At 35.6% G+C, this 18,230-nt stretch overlaps 1 protein-coding gene across 3 annotated transcripts; it reads right to left on the bottom strand.

The window, feature by feature from the left end:
* Nucleotides 1–829: 829 nt before the first annotated feature.
* On the bottom strand, nucleotides 830–18,222 carry LOC125652854 (heat shock protein HSP 90-beta-like). 3 transcript variants are annotated; one of them, XM_056164954.1, is made up of 9 exons: nucleotides 18,163–18,222; nucleotides 17,575–17,684; nucleotides 11,020–11,533; nucleotides 6,868–7,304; nucleotides 5,279–5,635; nucleotides 4,257–4,461; nucleotides 2,174–2,385; nucleotides 1,519–1,852; nucleotides 830–1,290 (listed from the first exon to the last, which is right to left on the bottom strand). In XM_056164954.1, the coding sequence occupies exons 3-9, from the start codon at nucleotides 11,531–11,533 to the stop codon at nucleotides 1,184–1,186; spliced, it is 2,166 nt and encodes a 721-aa protein (XP_056020929.1). In that variant the 5' UTR covers nucleotides 17,575–17,684; nucleotides 18,163–18,222; the 3' UTR covers nucleotides 830–1,183. The 3 variants fall into 3 exon arrangements, with proteins under 3 accessions (XP_056020929.1, XP_056020930.1, XP_048738251.1); XM_056164955.1 differs by having other exon boundaries at nucleotides 18,008–18,216; XM_048882294.2 differs by lacking the exon at nucleotides 18,163–18,222 and adding an exon at nucleotides 17,785–17,937.
* Between the last annotated feature and the right edge of the window lie 8 nt (nucleotides 18,223–18,230).

Below are 18,230 nucleotides of genomic sequence, written 5' to 3'. Positions count from 1 at the left end.
TAAAAATGAAAACGGTACAAATCTCGCGAGGTTTTCGGGACAACCATTCTAGTCAATGACGCGGTAATGCCTGTGCGACGTATCACAGTAGTTCTGAAGAAACGATGTCACATCAACAATCAAAGGCATCTATGGCGGGAATGTTGGAAAGATTGTGAGTCCAAACGATGCTATTATCATGAAATGGGTATGGATATGTTTTTCCACGAATCGTTCGTCTTCTAATGGAGCCCGCGCCCGGAGGCCTCTATATCACCATCACACTGACTGATTAACATAACGCATCGGTACCCTCGTATAAATCAACTAAGGTTTGCCTATTTTTATTAGAAAACGGAACACCTATTGGTTTCAAAATATTCCCAAAATCGATGTACTGTAAACTGTAATAATCTATACACGTCCAAAGGGACCCTACTAAACGCGCCTCAAATTTGAAGAGTGCCGTAATGGAAAGTTATGCGCTGCAAAGAGCGACAACTCGAATAGTTCTATGTTATTTCCAATTTCGAAAGCAGCATTTCGAAAGCACGTTCTCAATTTTCCCTCCGATGTTTTGTAACCAACACGACAAGAAAAATATTCTGAAAACTCAACACCCACGTGGCACAAAATAAAACAATAGAAACTACCCACAATAAATATTTTTTTAACAGTCCAACCACGGACCAAATAAAATCTGAAAAAATACGACCACCCACACAAAAAAATATCATTTGCTGCCCCCCCCCCCCCCCCCTTTGATCATTTCTGGAACAGCCTTTAGAAAAGCAGGGTGAAAAAAGTTAGGCACCTTCAACCCATCATCAAATGCTCATAAAACACAAAATTTTATTCACATTTATTTAATAGATGTACAAAGTGCATCTAAATGACAAATGTTGAACATACAAAAAATGGAACTGATAATGATGAACTGATATTAAAGAATTGTTGTGATTTTCTTGCTAATATAGATGTTTCACATCACATGATAATGGGAATCTAAACACTGAGAGCAACTGATAATACAAACTTTAAATGCACTTTGTCAGAAGTGATTCATCTATGGGAGGTAAACTATTGTCATTGTTTAAGTGGATACTTCATTTTCCAATAGATCACATATTGGACAGAAGTATTCAGATCCCACTGTATTAAATGTTATAAACACACGGTCTCTCTTCACACATTCTTTCACATTTCAGTCCACTTCCTCCATTCTTGAAGCATCATCTTCATCACCTTCCAGTGGTGGCATATCCTCTGTGGTAGTCTCTTGTTGTTCTGGTGTCTCATCTTCATCGATTCCTATCAACACAATTCATTACATGGCTTTAAGAATTTTCATTTTAAAAACCTTAGTAATAATCAATTAAACTAATTTCATCTTGCACAGCTGTCAATAACTTGTGAAAGTATTAGTATTTTGTTCAAGTTCATTGTTGCCAGAGGTATGCATTTTCATGCCCAATCCTCTACATTTTCAAATATATGATTATGTTCTACGACACATACTTGACAAAATAAAACGCTTACCTAAGCCAAGTTTGATCATTCTATGGATGCGGCTAGCGTGAGTTCCAGGCTCTTCAAGGCTGAATCCAGATGCCAGAAGAGAGGTTTCAAACAACAGCATAACCAAGTCCTTTACAGATTTGTCATTCTTATCCGCTTCAGCTTTATCTTTCAGAGATTTAATGATGGAATGATCAGGGTTAATCTCGAGGTGCTTTTTGGCTGCCATGTATCCCATTGTGCTGGAGTCGCGCAGTGCCTGGGCCTTCATGATTCTCTCCATGTTGGCTGACCAACCATACTGACTAGTTACGATACAGCAGGGCGATGTCACAAGACGGTTGGATACTGCTACCTGTAATTTTAACAAAAATTGTAATGAAACATGGCAGTTGTTTTTCTTTCTTTAGTTGGCCAATCATTTCTTCAGTACTTTGGAACTGGGGCTTGGCCAATCTTAGTATTCAGACTTGCTTAGATCTTACATTAATTAACACCCAAGAAACAAACTTAATTTTCAAATCACCATTTATTGGCAAAAAAAAAACACACACAAAAAACAGAAAAAAACCCACTTCCACTGTGCAAGGAAAATAAAATATAGGTATATTTCTGATTGGGATTGGGGCAGAATTACAATTCATAGAGGGACAAACCCAAATTTAAATATTGTTACCTTCTCCACTTTTTTGTCGAGGATTTCTTTCATAACTTTACACAGTCCCTCATATTCAGCCTTTTGTTCCTCAAATCGCTTTTTCTCCTCCTCATCCTCAGGAAGTTCCAGACCCTCTTTTGTGACATTCACTAATGACTTTCCATCATACTCCTTCAGCTGTTGTACTGCGTACTCATCTATTGGGTCAACCATGTAAATCACTTCCATTCCTGTAATCAACATAACAATCTCATTACAATATAGAGACAGAGCATGCTCAGTCTTCTCATGTATACAAGAAATTTTATATTCATGTATATTAACTATCTTGTAGTGTTGTGCTTGTGAAATACAGTTTCATTATGATTATGATAAAGTTCAAGTCCGAAATCACGTAAAAGTGTTAGAAATTTGCTTCTGTATGTCATTAGATGTAGAGATGGGAAATGCTTTCGCATGATAATTACAGAATCTGTATGATGGATGTACATTTTCCGGATGCGGGAATGGTACATCAATAGTTTTAGAAATAAAACTTTATAAATAAAATGCTTAGATTAGATTAATGAACAAGTTATATATGAATGATACTATTAAGTCAGAAGATCTCACTTTATTAAGGAAAGCATGTTATAAGTATGGTACATGACTTAATAAGCTGCACCATTGCGTCAAAATATAAAAGCCCCTGAATCATAGTCCGTGTAGACAGAATCCTGCTAATTCCATTTTGAAGAAGTTTGGCACTGACCGCTGCATCGAAGTGGAGGTATTTCCTTCATTTTAGCAAATATTTTAAGTATTAAATTACGAAGCAAATTTTAAATTAGAAATTATACAAGGGAATTTTAGAAAATTAAATAGCATATTTAACGATAACTTAGAAATTCAATATTAATCCCTATATATAGTTTACAATGAGGTTATAGATTTAGGGTGGTATATTACGCAGAGTATTTTTTGAGTTGGTGCACAAGCACCTTGCAGTTACTTAGATAACTTCCTTAGTCTAACAATGTTCTATATGCATGATAAGCTATTGATTGTGGGGGTTTGATTTTTTATGTACAATTAATTAGTTCAGGTTGTAATCCTGATCATAGTCGGAGATCCAGACTTTGCCATTAAAATCTAGTAGTATATACTAGACTAGCCATAGCGTTCGAGAATGACCACACCTGTAGCACCAACACCGATTGACACTGGATTCCCATCAGTGTTTTATTACCAAGACATTTTAGTCTAGCAATCAAATTGTGACTACACTTGTGTTTCTGATACCATAAATAAATCATTGAATTAACTAACTGTAATACATTGTTCTTCATTGATATATAGGTACCTTCAAACCCATTATTGTAACGAGTCTCATAGGCACTGGGTACATATCTTCTTGGTGTCATACCATCGATTATATATATATTAAAGAGTCATTACAGTACAAATCTCGTCGTATTCAGTGTTTTTCAAACAATTACTAATTTAAGGTTAATCGATCCTCGTGTGATGTCATAGGTTTTTGCAAAAAAATTTATAAAATTAAACTTTGCACATGAAAGAAATATATCTTTAGAGGAATTTTATTTACTATATAAAATAAAAAATTTGGTAAACTATTGATATTAAAAAAATGTATATTTTCTATAGATAATCAATTCTTTATAGTTCAAAAAATGTTGTCAAGGGCAATAACTCCTATGCTGGTATTTCTCCTACTGCATGTCTATTATGCATGATTTCCCTAATATCCCCAATTAATTTATACATATTTATGAATTAACAGTTTTCTTAAACTGTTGACATTTAAAATTTGTCATTTCAACAAGATTTTATAGATTTTAATTCTTCTGTACAACGAAAATGTGTGATTTTCTGATGTTAACATATACTTCCGGTTTTTTTGGTCTGACATCTTTAAAAATGTGGCAACATACACATTTTCTATGGTTATTGTTTAAATTTAACTATATTGAATGGAAATTAATACAGTTTTTGCACTTTTAACCATTATTATTGATAAGTCACATGAGGATCGATCAACCTTAAGGTAGTTCCCCCCTCACAAAAGGTCCATTTATATTGGACCTTCATTGAAACTCACCTCTCTTTTTGACCCGTTCCACAAATGCCGAGTTCTGAACAACCTCCCTGCTTTCTCCAGTGATGTAGTAGATGGATTTCTGATTTTCCTTCATTCTGGAGACATACTCTTTCAGGGATGTCATTTCATCTCCAGACTGTGAAGAGTAATACCTTAAGAAATCTGCAATCTTCTTCCTATTTGTGGAGTCCTCATGGATACCAAGCTGAGTAATAAAAAGTTATCAATTGATAAGTGCATTCATTAAATGCAAAATTGAGCAATGTAAGATAGTATCAAAATTCGAGAAATGATTTTTTAAAAGGGACAGAAGCTGCAATAGTGATGGCACCCATTTTTCTCTTAAAATTTCCCAATGGTATAATAATACATAATAATGACTTGTAGAATAAAAAAAAAATTTGTACAAAAACAAGAAAAACTTAAATAACTACGTTAGTGAGAAATATACCCGGAAGAATTGTTGTCTTGCAAGGCAATAATTGTTTAATCACCAATGTCACATATTTATGTGCGTGTTATGAGGTTAAAAAGTGTTTGAAAGAATTAAATACTGATGTTATTACTGAAATATGCGATAGAGAATTTTTTTTAAAATTGGTTTTTATTTACGAAATTTTCACTTCACACATATATCACCGTTGCATGCAAAAATGGTATTTTCACACAACATATTCATTTCGAAATGCGAACCCTATGACATCAAGTATTTCATGTTCATCTTAGTTCTTTTATGTAAGTATATGTAAGATTGGGGGGGGGGGGGGGGGGAGAGAAAGTTACCATTTGGCATTTATAAATTGTTCTCCAGTTTGTTTAAAACATTTAAAAGATGCATGAGGGCTATAGGTCATAGCTAGTGGATTCATGGTTAGTGCTGGTAAAAATTGTGCAAATTGCCCTAGTAGTAGTAAATTGAAGCAAAATCAAGTCAAACCCTGTTGTAACAACAACTAAATTCAGATAGAGTGTCATCTTTAGAATACACAAGAATTCACCACAACTCTAGATCAGTTACCTACCTTCAGGTTTTTGGCAAACTGTTCATATAGTTTCTTATAGTTGTCTTTGTCTTCTGTGAGGTCTTCAATCAGTTCCATGCATTTTTTCACAAGATTTTTTCTAATCACTTTGAGAATTTTGCTCTGTTGCAGCATTTCTCTTGAAATGTTCAGTGGCAGATCCTCAGAATCTACCACACCTCTCACAAAGTTCAGATACTCGGGGATCAGCTCTTCACAGTTGTCCATGATAAACACTCGACGCACATACAACTTTATGTTGTTCTTTTTCTTTTTGTTCTCAAACAAGTCAAATGGAGCTCTCCTTGGGATAAACAACAATGCCCGGAACTCCAACTGTCCCTCTACTGAGAAGTGCTGCAAAATATAAGCATTTTTCAATTCACCCAATTTAACTTGAGAGCTGATGAAGTCCACAACCTGAAGCTCTAAGAATAGTAATTTATTTTCAAAAAAGCACAATGACAAAATAACTTTTACAAGATGCCCATCGGCCACATCTTAAGATTTTCCAAGTAAAACTTTCAGTCAATGATATTAAGATTTGCAAACCACAAGCCATTCGGGCAACCATTTTCAGGAAATCCACATGCTCGAACTCAATTTCACTTGCCTTGCCCCCCCCCCCCCCCCCCCCCCCCCTATGAAATCTGAATAATTTTCAAGACAAATCCGGAACAGACCGAGTGAAGATGCATTATTAATGGGACGAATGACTTTGTTTGGGGCGAGTTATTCTAATTCTATGACTTGAGCATGTGTGTAATATTTATTTACTTCAGATTGTCAAATTAAAACTCCACGAAGGTTGTTTTTTTTTTTTTTTTTTTTTTTTAAATACAAGCCAGTCGGATTTGTTGCCAAGTGGATTTAAAAAGTCTGACAAGAAAATCACTGGCCGTGGGCGTTCAGACTACCACCAATTTCACAGATTGAACTTTAGTCCCTATTGTGACCCCAACCTACCCCAGGGGCCATGATCTTTACAAACTTGAATCTGCACTATGTCAAGAAGCTTTCATGTAAATTTATACTTTTCTAAGTCCAGTGTTTCTTAAAGATTTTCCGCCTATATTTGCATGTAAAACTTTGATCCCCTATTGTGGCCCTAGGCATCCTACCCCCCGAGGTCATAATCTAACAAACTTGAATCTGCACAATGTCAGGAAACTTTCATCTCTTCTGGCCCAGTGGTTTGAGATTTTTAAATGACCCCACCATATTATTGCATTTTAGTGATATTTCCCCTTTGAAGAGGGGATGGCTCTTCATTGGATCAATCTTGAAAGCCCGTCACCCAAGGATGCTTTGTGCCAAGTTTGATGGATATTGGCCCAGTGGTTCTGGAGAAGTGGAAAATATAAAGTTTCCAGACAGACAGACTGACGGCGATCAGAAAAGCTCACCTGAGCTAAAAAAAAAAAAAAAAAAACCCACTGAAATCCTAAATATTGATGCCCTCCCCTTCTTGCCACTTAGCTAAATGAAGTTGGAAAAAAAAAAAAAGAACAAAAACCCTCCCCTTCTTGCCACTTAGCTAAATGAAGTTGGAAAAAAAAAAAAAGAACAAAACCCCCAAATTCTCTTACCTTTACAGCCAAATGGTCCTCCCAGTCATTGGTTAGGGATTTGTAAAACTCGCCATATTCTTCCTGGGTAATGTCATCTGGGTTCCTGGTCCAGATGGGCTTCGTTTTGTTCAATTCCTCATCTTCAGTGTATTTCTCTTTGATCTTTTTCTTTTTCTTCTTATCTTTGTCTTTGTTGTCATCCTCTTCATCCTCATCTAGATCTTCCACCTTGGGCTTGTCTTCCTCCTCTTCTGCCTTATCTTCTTTTTTCTCCTCCTCCTCTTCATCATCAGACACTTCCTTGTCACGTTCTTTCTCCACCAACAGCTTGATTGGATACCCAATAAACTGACTGTGTTTCTTAACCACTTCTTTGACTCTTTTCTCCTCAATATATTCAACCTGGTCTTCTTTCAGGAACAAAGTGATCTTAGTTCCACGACCCATAGTATTATCTAAAAATATTGAGATACATGTATCATGTGTATTGAAAATGCCTAGACAAATTTGCACACGATATTGGTACAAGTAAAGTTCTCAGCTCGGCTAATGCAATGTTGTACCATGCAACATTTTAAAACTTGTCTCCATTACAATTTTGCAAGTAAGCAAGATAAATCTGTAATTACCACTTGAACAATAGAACTAGAGGTGCGCGGTATTACCGGTATACCGGTATTTTTCTGGTACCGGTATGTACCGCGGTACACGAGGCGAAATACCGGTATATTCAAGTCTGATAACTCTTAACAAAAATAGAAAATTGAAACAAGAAAAAATAATTAAAGAAATTTGTGTACGCAGTGACTCACTTTATTTACATCGTTCCCTCGTTGTGATGCAATGAAAGGTAAGTCTAATAACTGTACACAATCGGTAAAACATACGAAGTATAAATTGCGATGATTTGATTATTAATGATATGAAAACAAATCAAAATTAAAGAAAAAAATAATAGAAAACATTTCATTTAGTTATTATTTTAATATATAAGGTAGATTATAAAAATTGTTTTTATGTTGTTTGGTTTATGCTGGTCGAATACCATTTCCGCCTCTTAGGCAAACCCCAAGTAAAAAATAAAATAAAATGGCAGATGCAGACTTGTGCGTTCGAAACCACCGTTCGTCGCGCGAGTACAAATTCCTGCCGATTCTGAACGCCGAGTTAATGGGTTTGAGGTGCAAGAATGTAGGAATTGTGGTCCAAGAACAAGAACACGTTCGTGCGCACATGTTCTCGTTATTCTCTTTAGAGAAGTGGACAGGCGTATTCTACATGTAGAAGTTCTCGTCATTCGCGACCCTAAGAACTTCTAGACTTTGAGATCGTGTCAAATAAAATCCACAGGTTTCCCCCTATTAATTATTTTAATAGTCGTTCCAGTCAGTAGTCTAGTCACAGTCGATTCTAGTCATGATACAGAAACACTGCTATATTGTATGTACGTTATACTTTTATGTTTGGATTAAACTTTTGTTCTGTTAACTGGTTTAAGATTTAAATAAGATATTTTCCTTATCATTTATATTTGAATAAATTAAATGCAATTTACAATCAATAAACTAATAACAGCTCATTATATACAATAAATCACAACTAAAATCCACTAAAACTGAATCATACAATTAAAAGATTAAATCTGCGGTATACCGTGGTATGTACTGCGGTATTTTGCAAATACCACGGTACACCGCGGTACCTTTATTTTCTGCGGTACCCAACTCTAAATAGAACCAAGAAGATTTAACTTGTATGAACCTTGAAAGAGTGACATAAACACTTCTTCAATCATTCGAATGTCATTCTAATTCCTGTTCTTCCTACTTTGAACCAAAAAAAAAAAAAAAAATCAAATGAAGAGCAGTGCCAACATTATTCCTAGAGTAGCCTCCCCATATTATTTATAAAACATTACAAACATCAGGGAAGGGGTAATTGAAAGATGCAATTGCAAAATAGTTGTATTTAGATACAATCCAAAATAGTGAAGTATTTTAAATTACACTCTTTATTCAAACCTGAAAGTTTGAAAATGATGGAATGAAAGTGTCTGATAATAATGCTGTAACAAGACTGTTTATGCAATAATCAAGAGTGCGTTTGAGATCACTGTACAAGTACAAATTCCTGTCGATCCGAATGCAAATGTGCAACCCAAGAATGGATTTGATGTGCAAGAACTTGCACCACCACTAAATGTCTCGTATGTCTGATCTACTTGATGTGCAAGAACTTGCACCACTACTTTAAATGTCTCGTTGTGTATGATCTACTTGATGTACAAGAATTCGCACCACCACTAAATGTCTTGTTATGTCTGATCTACTTGATGTACAAGAATTCGCACCACCACTAAATGTCTTGCTATGTCTGATCTACTTGATGCAACGTGGTCAGGGTTGTCACCAACGCAAAAATCCTAGACACAGAAAATTTATTTGCGACACCAGTTTGACCGACATGGCGATTTCTGCGGACGCGTCTCTGACGAGAGAGTAAAAATCATAATTTTACTTAAAAGCTCTGATATTGTCAAGCTGCTTACAAGCCATGAGGTCGTTATTTGTCTTCAATAATTTCTAGTGACAACCCCGACGGTCACAGTGCCCAGGGCTATAGGTCAAGACCTAATTTTGTTTAGTTGTAAACCCCTCTCATACCCCAGAACAAAGCACAGGTAGGAATACAGGAGTTAAAGATCACTTCCTCCAAATATACACAACTTATAATGTACTGGATGAATTTCACACCCCAGAAAATGCATTTGGAAATTCTAAAGCCAATTTTTAGCAGATTTCCTCGAAAAGTTTGAAGATAACTCAAAGCAGGCTTTGCGGTCAAGTTTAAGACCTTTTGAAATAAACTTCAGTAATTGAAATGTATTTAATCACATTCTTCCAAGTAATTGAGAGAAATTACATTTGTTAAAATCAATGTAATTAACCCCATCCCTAGCAAACAGTTCAAATTCATCAATTTGAAAAATCTATGCACACACCACATGTGCAGTCAGTATACAGACACAAAATATGCTACTTTAGGCTTAATATAAAAATTTATTTGTTTGATGTACTCCGACCGACCCGTGAAATTTGCCCCGACCCAATCGTTTTTTCAACACTTCAAAATTTTAATTTTTAAATTTTTTTTTGCTCCCTGGAAAGTAGACATTCTTCGAATTAGTTTTAAACTTGATGTCATTTTTTTGGACTAGTTGTTTTACAGAATTTTTGTTATGTACACTGTATCAAAATGTTCTTTGGGCGTCTTTCGTTTCTACTTTCACTTTGATAATGACCATATGTTAATCCGGGAACTTTTCAAACACTCATCTATATGAATGATGAAATATACCGCATCTCTGCCCCAAATTACCACATTATCTACCAACAAGATGGAACAAGCAGCTATGAACTCCCCCGTCGAGGCTGATCGTATTTGTGTACAAAAGTTTGAAAGCCATGTTACTCAAATCAAAAATCACGCGAGATAGCGCACCAAAATTATGGCGGACCGCGAGTCTGCGTTCAAGTTGATAGTCTATATATATTTCTGTAAAAGCACGCATAAAATTTTGTTATGGGATTATTTAAATGTTATGACGATTTAATAGGTGAAAGGCACTTTTACTTTGCTCTTAAACCGAGACACACGAATGGAACATGATCGTCACAACTGAACGATGCAGAGAAGTCGGCATTAAAATTATATTGGGCAATATTAAAACTAATTGTAAATTGCCGTCATCATGTAATTCACTTGGATATTCATGGATCACATTAAAGTGTTTAAGTGATTACTATTATGAATGTCAAACCACAAATAGAAGAATTAATCGGTGGTAATAAAAAGGGGTGTCAATTCATTTCTTAACAACGTTTACTGGTAGAGGTCCTCATCCGTGACGAATACAAAACGTCCTGAGAAAATTTCAGAAGCACTGGAAGATTTACGTGTATATATATAATATACAATGTGTACAAAATGAATGTTCTAAACTCTATTCTGTCTGGCAGCGTTATGTGTTTAATGAAAACATCAGTAAATTTGTAAATCTGATTTTCAAGACATTAAAAAAAAATTAAAAAAATACCGACCTACCTACCCAACATGAAAAATGTGGGTTGGAGTACATCAAACAATTTTTTTTTTAAATGATGGCCTTACCTGTTGCAGTTCTGACAGTGAAGGAACCACCTGCAGACGATTCCCAGATGTATTGTTCATCATCATTGTTCTTCGTCTCCACCACAACTCGGTCTGCTACCAGGTATGCAGAGTAGAAACCCACACCAAACTGACCAATCATGGAAATGTCGGCTCCAGCCTGCAGAGCTTCCATGAATGCTTTGGTTCCAGATTTGGCAATGGTTCCCAGATTATTCACAAGATCAGCCTTTGTCATTCCGATTCCTGTGTCATAGAGGGTTAGGGTCTTGCTTTCTTTGTCTGGAACAATGCGGATTTCCAAGTCCTTTCCAGAGTCCAATCTTGAGGGATCCGTAAGACTTTCATAGCGGATTTTGTCAAGGGCATCGGAGGCATTGGAAATCAACTCTCTCAAAAAAATTTCTTTGTTTGAGTAGAATGTATTGATGATCAAGCTCATCAACTGAGCAATTTCAGCTTGGAAGGCAAAGGTCTCAACTTCACCATCTTCCATCTGATCTGGCTCTGGCATCTGTAAAGAAAGCACAACCAATGTTGAAGCACAATCTTCCAATACTTAGTACAGCTTCAAATGTTGCAAAATCAGACCAAACTTACAATCGGTTATTTAATTGAATCAGCAGCATACAATTGATTAAATAATTGATAGTTTGAACTTCCACTTATGGCTGCATTCTGAATAAATGAAATCCTAATGAACAGATAAATGTTCCAGCCTAGTGATGGGCAATCGGGAAAATAATATAATATCGATGATCGGATTAATTGGATGTACCTTTTCGATTGATTAATCGACAAATAATCCAATTTTAATGATTTCAAATTTATGGCATAAATATATTAAATTTACTTTGTTTTACCCTAGATATTAAGTTAATTAGAATAAAATCATTAGATTGATTGTATCAATGCCTCTCCCGAGAATTTTTCCACTCATATGGAGACGTCTAAAAATCATAATTAGAAATTTGAAGTTAATAATCCCATACTTTCGATTTTATTTTCCCAGGATAGAGATACATGTAGATCTCTCGACTTTTGTTGTTCTCGTGGGATTCGGGTTAGAATAGAGCCTCATTACCCCTTCCTTGTAAGAGGCAAAATCTGAAACCCCATGTCACAACAGGTGTGGCACAATAAAGATCCCTCCCTATTCAAAGACGGTAAGCGCAGCGCATAGGCCTAAATTTTGTAGGCTTTTACAGACAATTGTGACGTCTCCATGCGAGTGAAAAATTCAAGAGAAACGTTAAACAATCATTTAATCTCATCGGATGATTCAGCTTCGTCAGCCATTTTTTATTTTATATAAGTCTCGGCAGGAATATTCGTATTATAAATAGAAAAAATGGGTCTCAGACTCAGGCCAGGTTGCAATATTTAGAGTAAATAATTTGGGCAGGGATTTATTTGGTGGTAGTTATCTGTTGCCCCGCTTGACTTACTGCTAATAATGCAGTCACGGACAACGACATGTCTCTTACTGTTACCGTGAATAGTCACATTTCCACGTTTGAAAGATGTACTCGGTCGTGGCGAAATAGGACAATGGATGTCTAGAAATTGTGGACGTTGCTGGCTTATTGGCCTCACAAATTCTGCAAAACATTTTGCCATCACGAAAATTTCCTCTGCCATTTCAGGACTGGGGTTCTTCCTTTACTTTTGCATTTCTCTTTAGACATTGCTACGCCATCTTTTGATGCAGAACTTTCCCCGTGTGATTCTTGAATTTCTTTGTTACATGTACAAGGCTGAGGCTTCTGTTTTTTACTATTGATAAATCCAAAGTGCTCTAAACCTCGTTTTCCCGACATCTTGATTGTTTTGACCGAGACTAAAAATATTTATTCAGACTTCCGATCCCGCTTCTAAAATTTTACTGGTTGCCCAAATTTTCTTCACTCGCGAAAATGCGACTTAATTATAATCTCTAGTCGCAAAATTGATTTTCTGGTCGCAAATGCGACCGTTTTACTCGCAACTTGGAGCACTGCTGATATATGTAATATTAAGTAATAATAACTAAAATGAACAATAACTTCTGGTGCTTGAATTGTATATGATTATATGATAAAGAAACAGAATTTCTCTATTTATATTGCAAATTTACAACTCATGCCCAGGAAATTTGACATTCATATATAATTGAATTTTTCCTCAGAGGTAGTGCAACTAAATTTAACCACAAAAGATAATCTCATTTACCTTTTTCAAGTTGAACTCTATTTTTAGTAACAACTTTTTGCTGTAGCGCCCATATTCGACAAAGGTCAGACTTCAAAAAAACCTAGTGCATAACTTCAATATATATACTTACTTTCTGCAAAGTTTTAAGGTTGTACATAACTGTATGAGGAGTTGATTTCACAAAATTTCCCCAACCGCCCGCCCGCACTTCACCATACTATAGACCGGATTTGCACTTTGTGCAACCCGGCCAAAAATACCGACATCGGTGATTTTCGATTTTTAAAATGACAATCGATTGTCGGCGACAATCAGTACATCGCTATTCCAGCCACACTAAAAACTCACTAGGGACAGAAGAAACAAGAATTCCAATTACCATTGCAGCAAGCTCAAACTGAAATTGTCATTTAATTATCATGGCCCCCAGATACATTGACAAATTTTCTCTCATTAACATTATGTACATCATTGAGATTTTGTTTTTAAATTGAACTTTGATATTTGTTACCCTCAGAATTTCAGTTCAATAGAAAATTGGAGGGTATTATTTCCGTAATAAAATAAAGTTAGGCATAATTTTTTTTTTTGATTACTTGGTTCTCAGGCCCACCTGCATCTCTTTCAACAATGCACATTACCCATTTTTATTATTAAATGAATAAAATAAAATTTCTCTAATGCGCTTGTAGGGAGCTAAAAAAATTTTTTCGGAAACCCTCACCTCAGTTTAGATACTCCTGTCAGTAAAATGTTGACCACTATTATATGTAGGGTCAGGCTAATAACAAAATGGCCAACACTATAGGATTTAACTAAAATCCGAAAAACAGTCTTCACGAAAACTCAGTGGTCCGAAGACAGAGGCCAGTGAATTTTACATTCCGAAAACTTTATTATCAATTTAACATCGATTATTTTCTTTAAAAATGAAATTAACACATTAAATAATTTTTAGAATAAGTGAATAATATTTACACAAGGTGTGACTTCCCATTTATATTTAATGTTAAATATTGATTTTTTTAAAGATTTTTAAGTAAACTTCACCAAAAACATTTGTTGTTATATGATTATTTTATACATCTACACCATTTCAATTTACTACGATTTCCCCCCAAATTTGAGGAAAATGTCGCTATTTTTCCTCCATTCAAAGGGAGGGGGTGGTATTTTGGAAAAAAAATAAAAATTAAATCACCATGTTCTTGAACTTCCCTAAAGGCCAATTCAACTTGATTATCATCCCTGACCGCCCCTTAATAAAATTGACCTGCCCTAAATGTTTTACTTTGCGATTTTCAGAAAATTTTCATGCCAAGACTCCGGTATTTACACTTCTAGTGTAGCAACATGAAAAATGATTTCTCATGTTCTTGTGGGTGTAAATGAAAGGAAGGGATTAATGCTCTTCATATCTTAAAAGAAGTTTAGTATCTTTTTGTGTTTGAAATTAAAGCTAACCTAGAATTCGTCTTTGAAATGAGCATAAACTGATACCCATCTGGCATTAAATGATGCACTTCTGTTGACAAAAATTCATTTTGTCATTAATATTTTTCTAAGAAAATAAAAAATTAAATCCTCCCACTTGATGATTATCTACTAATTCAGTTGAATTGACCTAACCTTCGAATTTAACTTTAATGCACCATTTGCATTACTGTTGCTAGGTGGCCCTTCATCCGGAAAGGTTTATATTTTGCGACTTTGTTGCCCAAGGGTATAGAGTTACAAACAAATCTGCCATAGTTTTCCCCAGCCATCATTATGCAAATCCCTTAATAATACTAACTCTTCTACTGGGTACCATCAACCTGTTTATTTCTGTGCTGAACAAAAAAAACCACATGCTTTGTTTTATTAACCAGCAAAATTGGCACTATATGGAACTGGCATGATCTTTACTTGCGCTCACCATTTTGAAATGAACTAAAATACAAAACCAACTTGGTCCTTGTTATCTGCCATTTTTATTTCCAGATTTGAAAGCGACTTTCGATTACAAAATTTTATTATCAATAATCGGAAAGGGTAAACTAATCAGTTTTCGATAATAATGGATCATCGTCCCATCAGTCATCACTAGTGATAACTCTTATTTAACCTAACTGAAAATATAACTTTATAGCCACATGCTGCAAACAAAGCTGCTATGACTATTTCGTGAATATCCTCGTACAAATTTGATCTGCCATACTGTCTTTTCAATGCCTCAATAAGAAATGTTTTAATTAAGTTATTACTGCGCTTTATGAAGACTACTAGTTAAACCAATTACAGTTGGTAATCTGGATTTAGAATAAAAATAGGGTCAGCCCATAAAATGTAGGGTCAATGGTAACCGGAAACACTTTTTTTCCGCCTCATAAAAGTAACTATGGTAACCGGACAATTTTTTTTGCCTCATTAAATCGAAAGATCTTGTCATTTATTTCTATGTGCGAGTGAACAAAGGAAAAAAACAAAAGAAAAAGACCCCTCCCCCCTTTTTTTTAGTTTCGAAACACGAGACCACGATAAATCTAAACTTTAACAAGAGGCCCAGGGGCTTTATAGGTCACCCGAGTATCATGTAACAACCTTCCAATGTTTGAATTAGGTTTGTGTTTAAATATAAGAATTTTACTTTTGGATGGAAGAAACATTGAATAGCTATGTGGTCATGAAGTACAGGTGTCATTTTTATGTTCAATCAATAATCCTTTTTAAAAAACTAGGTCTGAGACATCATAAAGAAAAGGGTTATTTACTCCTTAGATAAAACCAATGTAAGATTTTCAAAGAATTTCTACATTTTCACTATATGACCAATAGAGCCCCACCCTAACACAAGAACCCCTGCCCCAGGGGCCATGAATTTCACAATTTTGGTAGAGGGCTCAACGCTCATTATAATTTAGCTGCAATAATGTAGCCCTATCCAATTTTTTTTTTATTCTGACGTTTTCGGGATAGGGCTACAATTCCATAGGATCTCCGTAATGGTGCAAAATAATTTTATGAATAACCGATAATAAACTCTGTGTATTAGTCCCAAATGTTGTTTACACCAAAAGGAGTACCAACTTTGTGCTCAGGCATGTCTAATAAAGGTGTTTTTCATTAAATATAATGTACAGCGCAAAATTCTTCATCTGCTCCGCCATGCTTGTTATCGCGAGATCTCGTAGGTGGATCTAATGAAAAGCCTAAAGTGACAATCAGCGCAAAAATGTAGTTACTCGAGCCACTTCGACAAAGAAAGGAAAATCATATTGTTGCAGAAAGAATTTACACTCTGCTAATCGGTTTTTAACTTGATATTAAATTCAAACCTTTTCAATACCGACGAAATAGCTTTCGCCTCCATACTTGTCCATTGATGTAAATACTACCTTATATGGCATATGCAAATGACTTGACAACCGGAAGTTGAAACTTCAGTACATCAAACATGGCGCACAAATATGAATCGAGATATTGGAATTTATCGAAATTGTTGAAAACGGTAGAATAGAGCCTCACAAATCTAAAGTTGCAGGTTGTAAATTTATATATTGACTAAGAAACATAGAATATCATTTTATTTACCTAAAGAAAGTCAGGAAATGTTTAGAATGAGCGCAAATGTTGCGGGAGTGAATCACTCCCGCATTTGCACCATTACGGAGATCCTAAGGAGTTGTAGCCCTCTCCCAAAAAAAAAAAAAAAAAAAAAAATCAGAGAGGGCTACATTATTGCAGCTAATTATAATTATGCCCCCAGTTTGGCTTCTTGATGTCCAGGAGTAAAGAAGAAGATTTTTTAAAATTGCACTCATTTTGATGGGTTTTTCCCCATCCCTCAGGCCCCAGGGGGGCAGGGACCACGAATTTCACAATTTTTGTTCCCCTCCACCCACAGATGCTATATGCCAAAATTGGTTGAAATTGGTTCAGGGGTTTCAGAGAAGAAGCTGAAAATGTTCAAATGTTAACGCACGACGAAGGACAAAAACAGATAGCAATAGGTCACCTGAATGATTCAGGTGACCTAAAAATTTCAGGGGGATGGGCAAACAGTTCAATTGTTGAGGGAAAATCAACACATTGGACTTGGAACTTCGAAGAACTATCACTATCAGAGAAAATACAGTTGAAACAATGTTCCATACCTCACATTTTCTATGTCCATTAACATTTTTCAGACTTGCACATTTTTCAATATACTTTCTATATTACATCATTTTAACTAAAACCAAACCACGTGCGTTTTGGCCATGTGTGTAAGCAACAGAGTTTGCAAAGACGTTTTACCAAGATATTCACGTTTACCGCAACTGGGCTCATAACATATTCCTTTTAAAAATAATAATTAAAATAAATCTTGCAAGAAATTACCTTGAATTGATTTCTTTGTTAGGAGGAAGATCGTTCCTTCTTTCGCCGGCTGCAACTCACGTTGACTATGGAGGTAGTGAGTGAAGCGGTGTGATATATCAATGAAAAACCTAAAATAAGAATGGGGTGTATTTTGGTTCGTTGAACGTTAATATTTTTTCCTACCGTAGATTAGTAAAATTTCAAGTCAATGCTGCTCCTATTCTTTACTATTATTCTAAGTTCTAGCACTTCCCAATTAGATCTATTTATTCATTGCGTAGTCATAGTCAATTTATATAAGTGAGTTGGTCTGGTCTAGAAATTTCGAGAGGATATGACATCATTCAAAGCAGGAAGCCAGCCGAGTGAACTTTCCAGAAAGATCCAGACCCAAAAATCTCTACCAGAGGGCGCAACGCAAGCATCCGTTAATGTAGTCTAGGTCACCTACACGTTTGTCAATGCAGTGTTCTACGCGACAAGTGGGAAGTCAAACGGCTTGCGTGACCTAGGCTACCGTTAATGCTCCTAATCGTATCAACTCGGCCATTTCCGTAAGCGGTAATTAACCTTCCGCTAGCCCAAATGGTTTACGATCGCTAGTACCTTAGTTGACCTCGCTTCGTCAATCTCTCACCAGAGGGCGTTACGCTACAGTGTAAAGTGAAAGTGAA

The sequence above is a fragment of the Ostrea edulis genome, chromosome 5 (assembly GCF_947568905.1).
Source record: "Ostrea edulis chromosome 5, xbOstEdul1.1, whole genome shotgun sequence".
NCBI lineage: Eukaryota > Metazoa > Mollusca > Bivalvia > Ostreida > Ostreidae > Ostrea > Ostrea edulis.
Note: the sequence above shows the minus strand (reverse complement) of the source record. Positions and strands in the feature narration are given on the sequence as shown.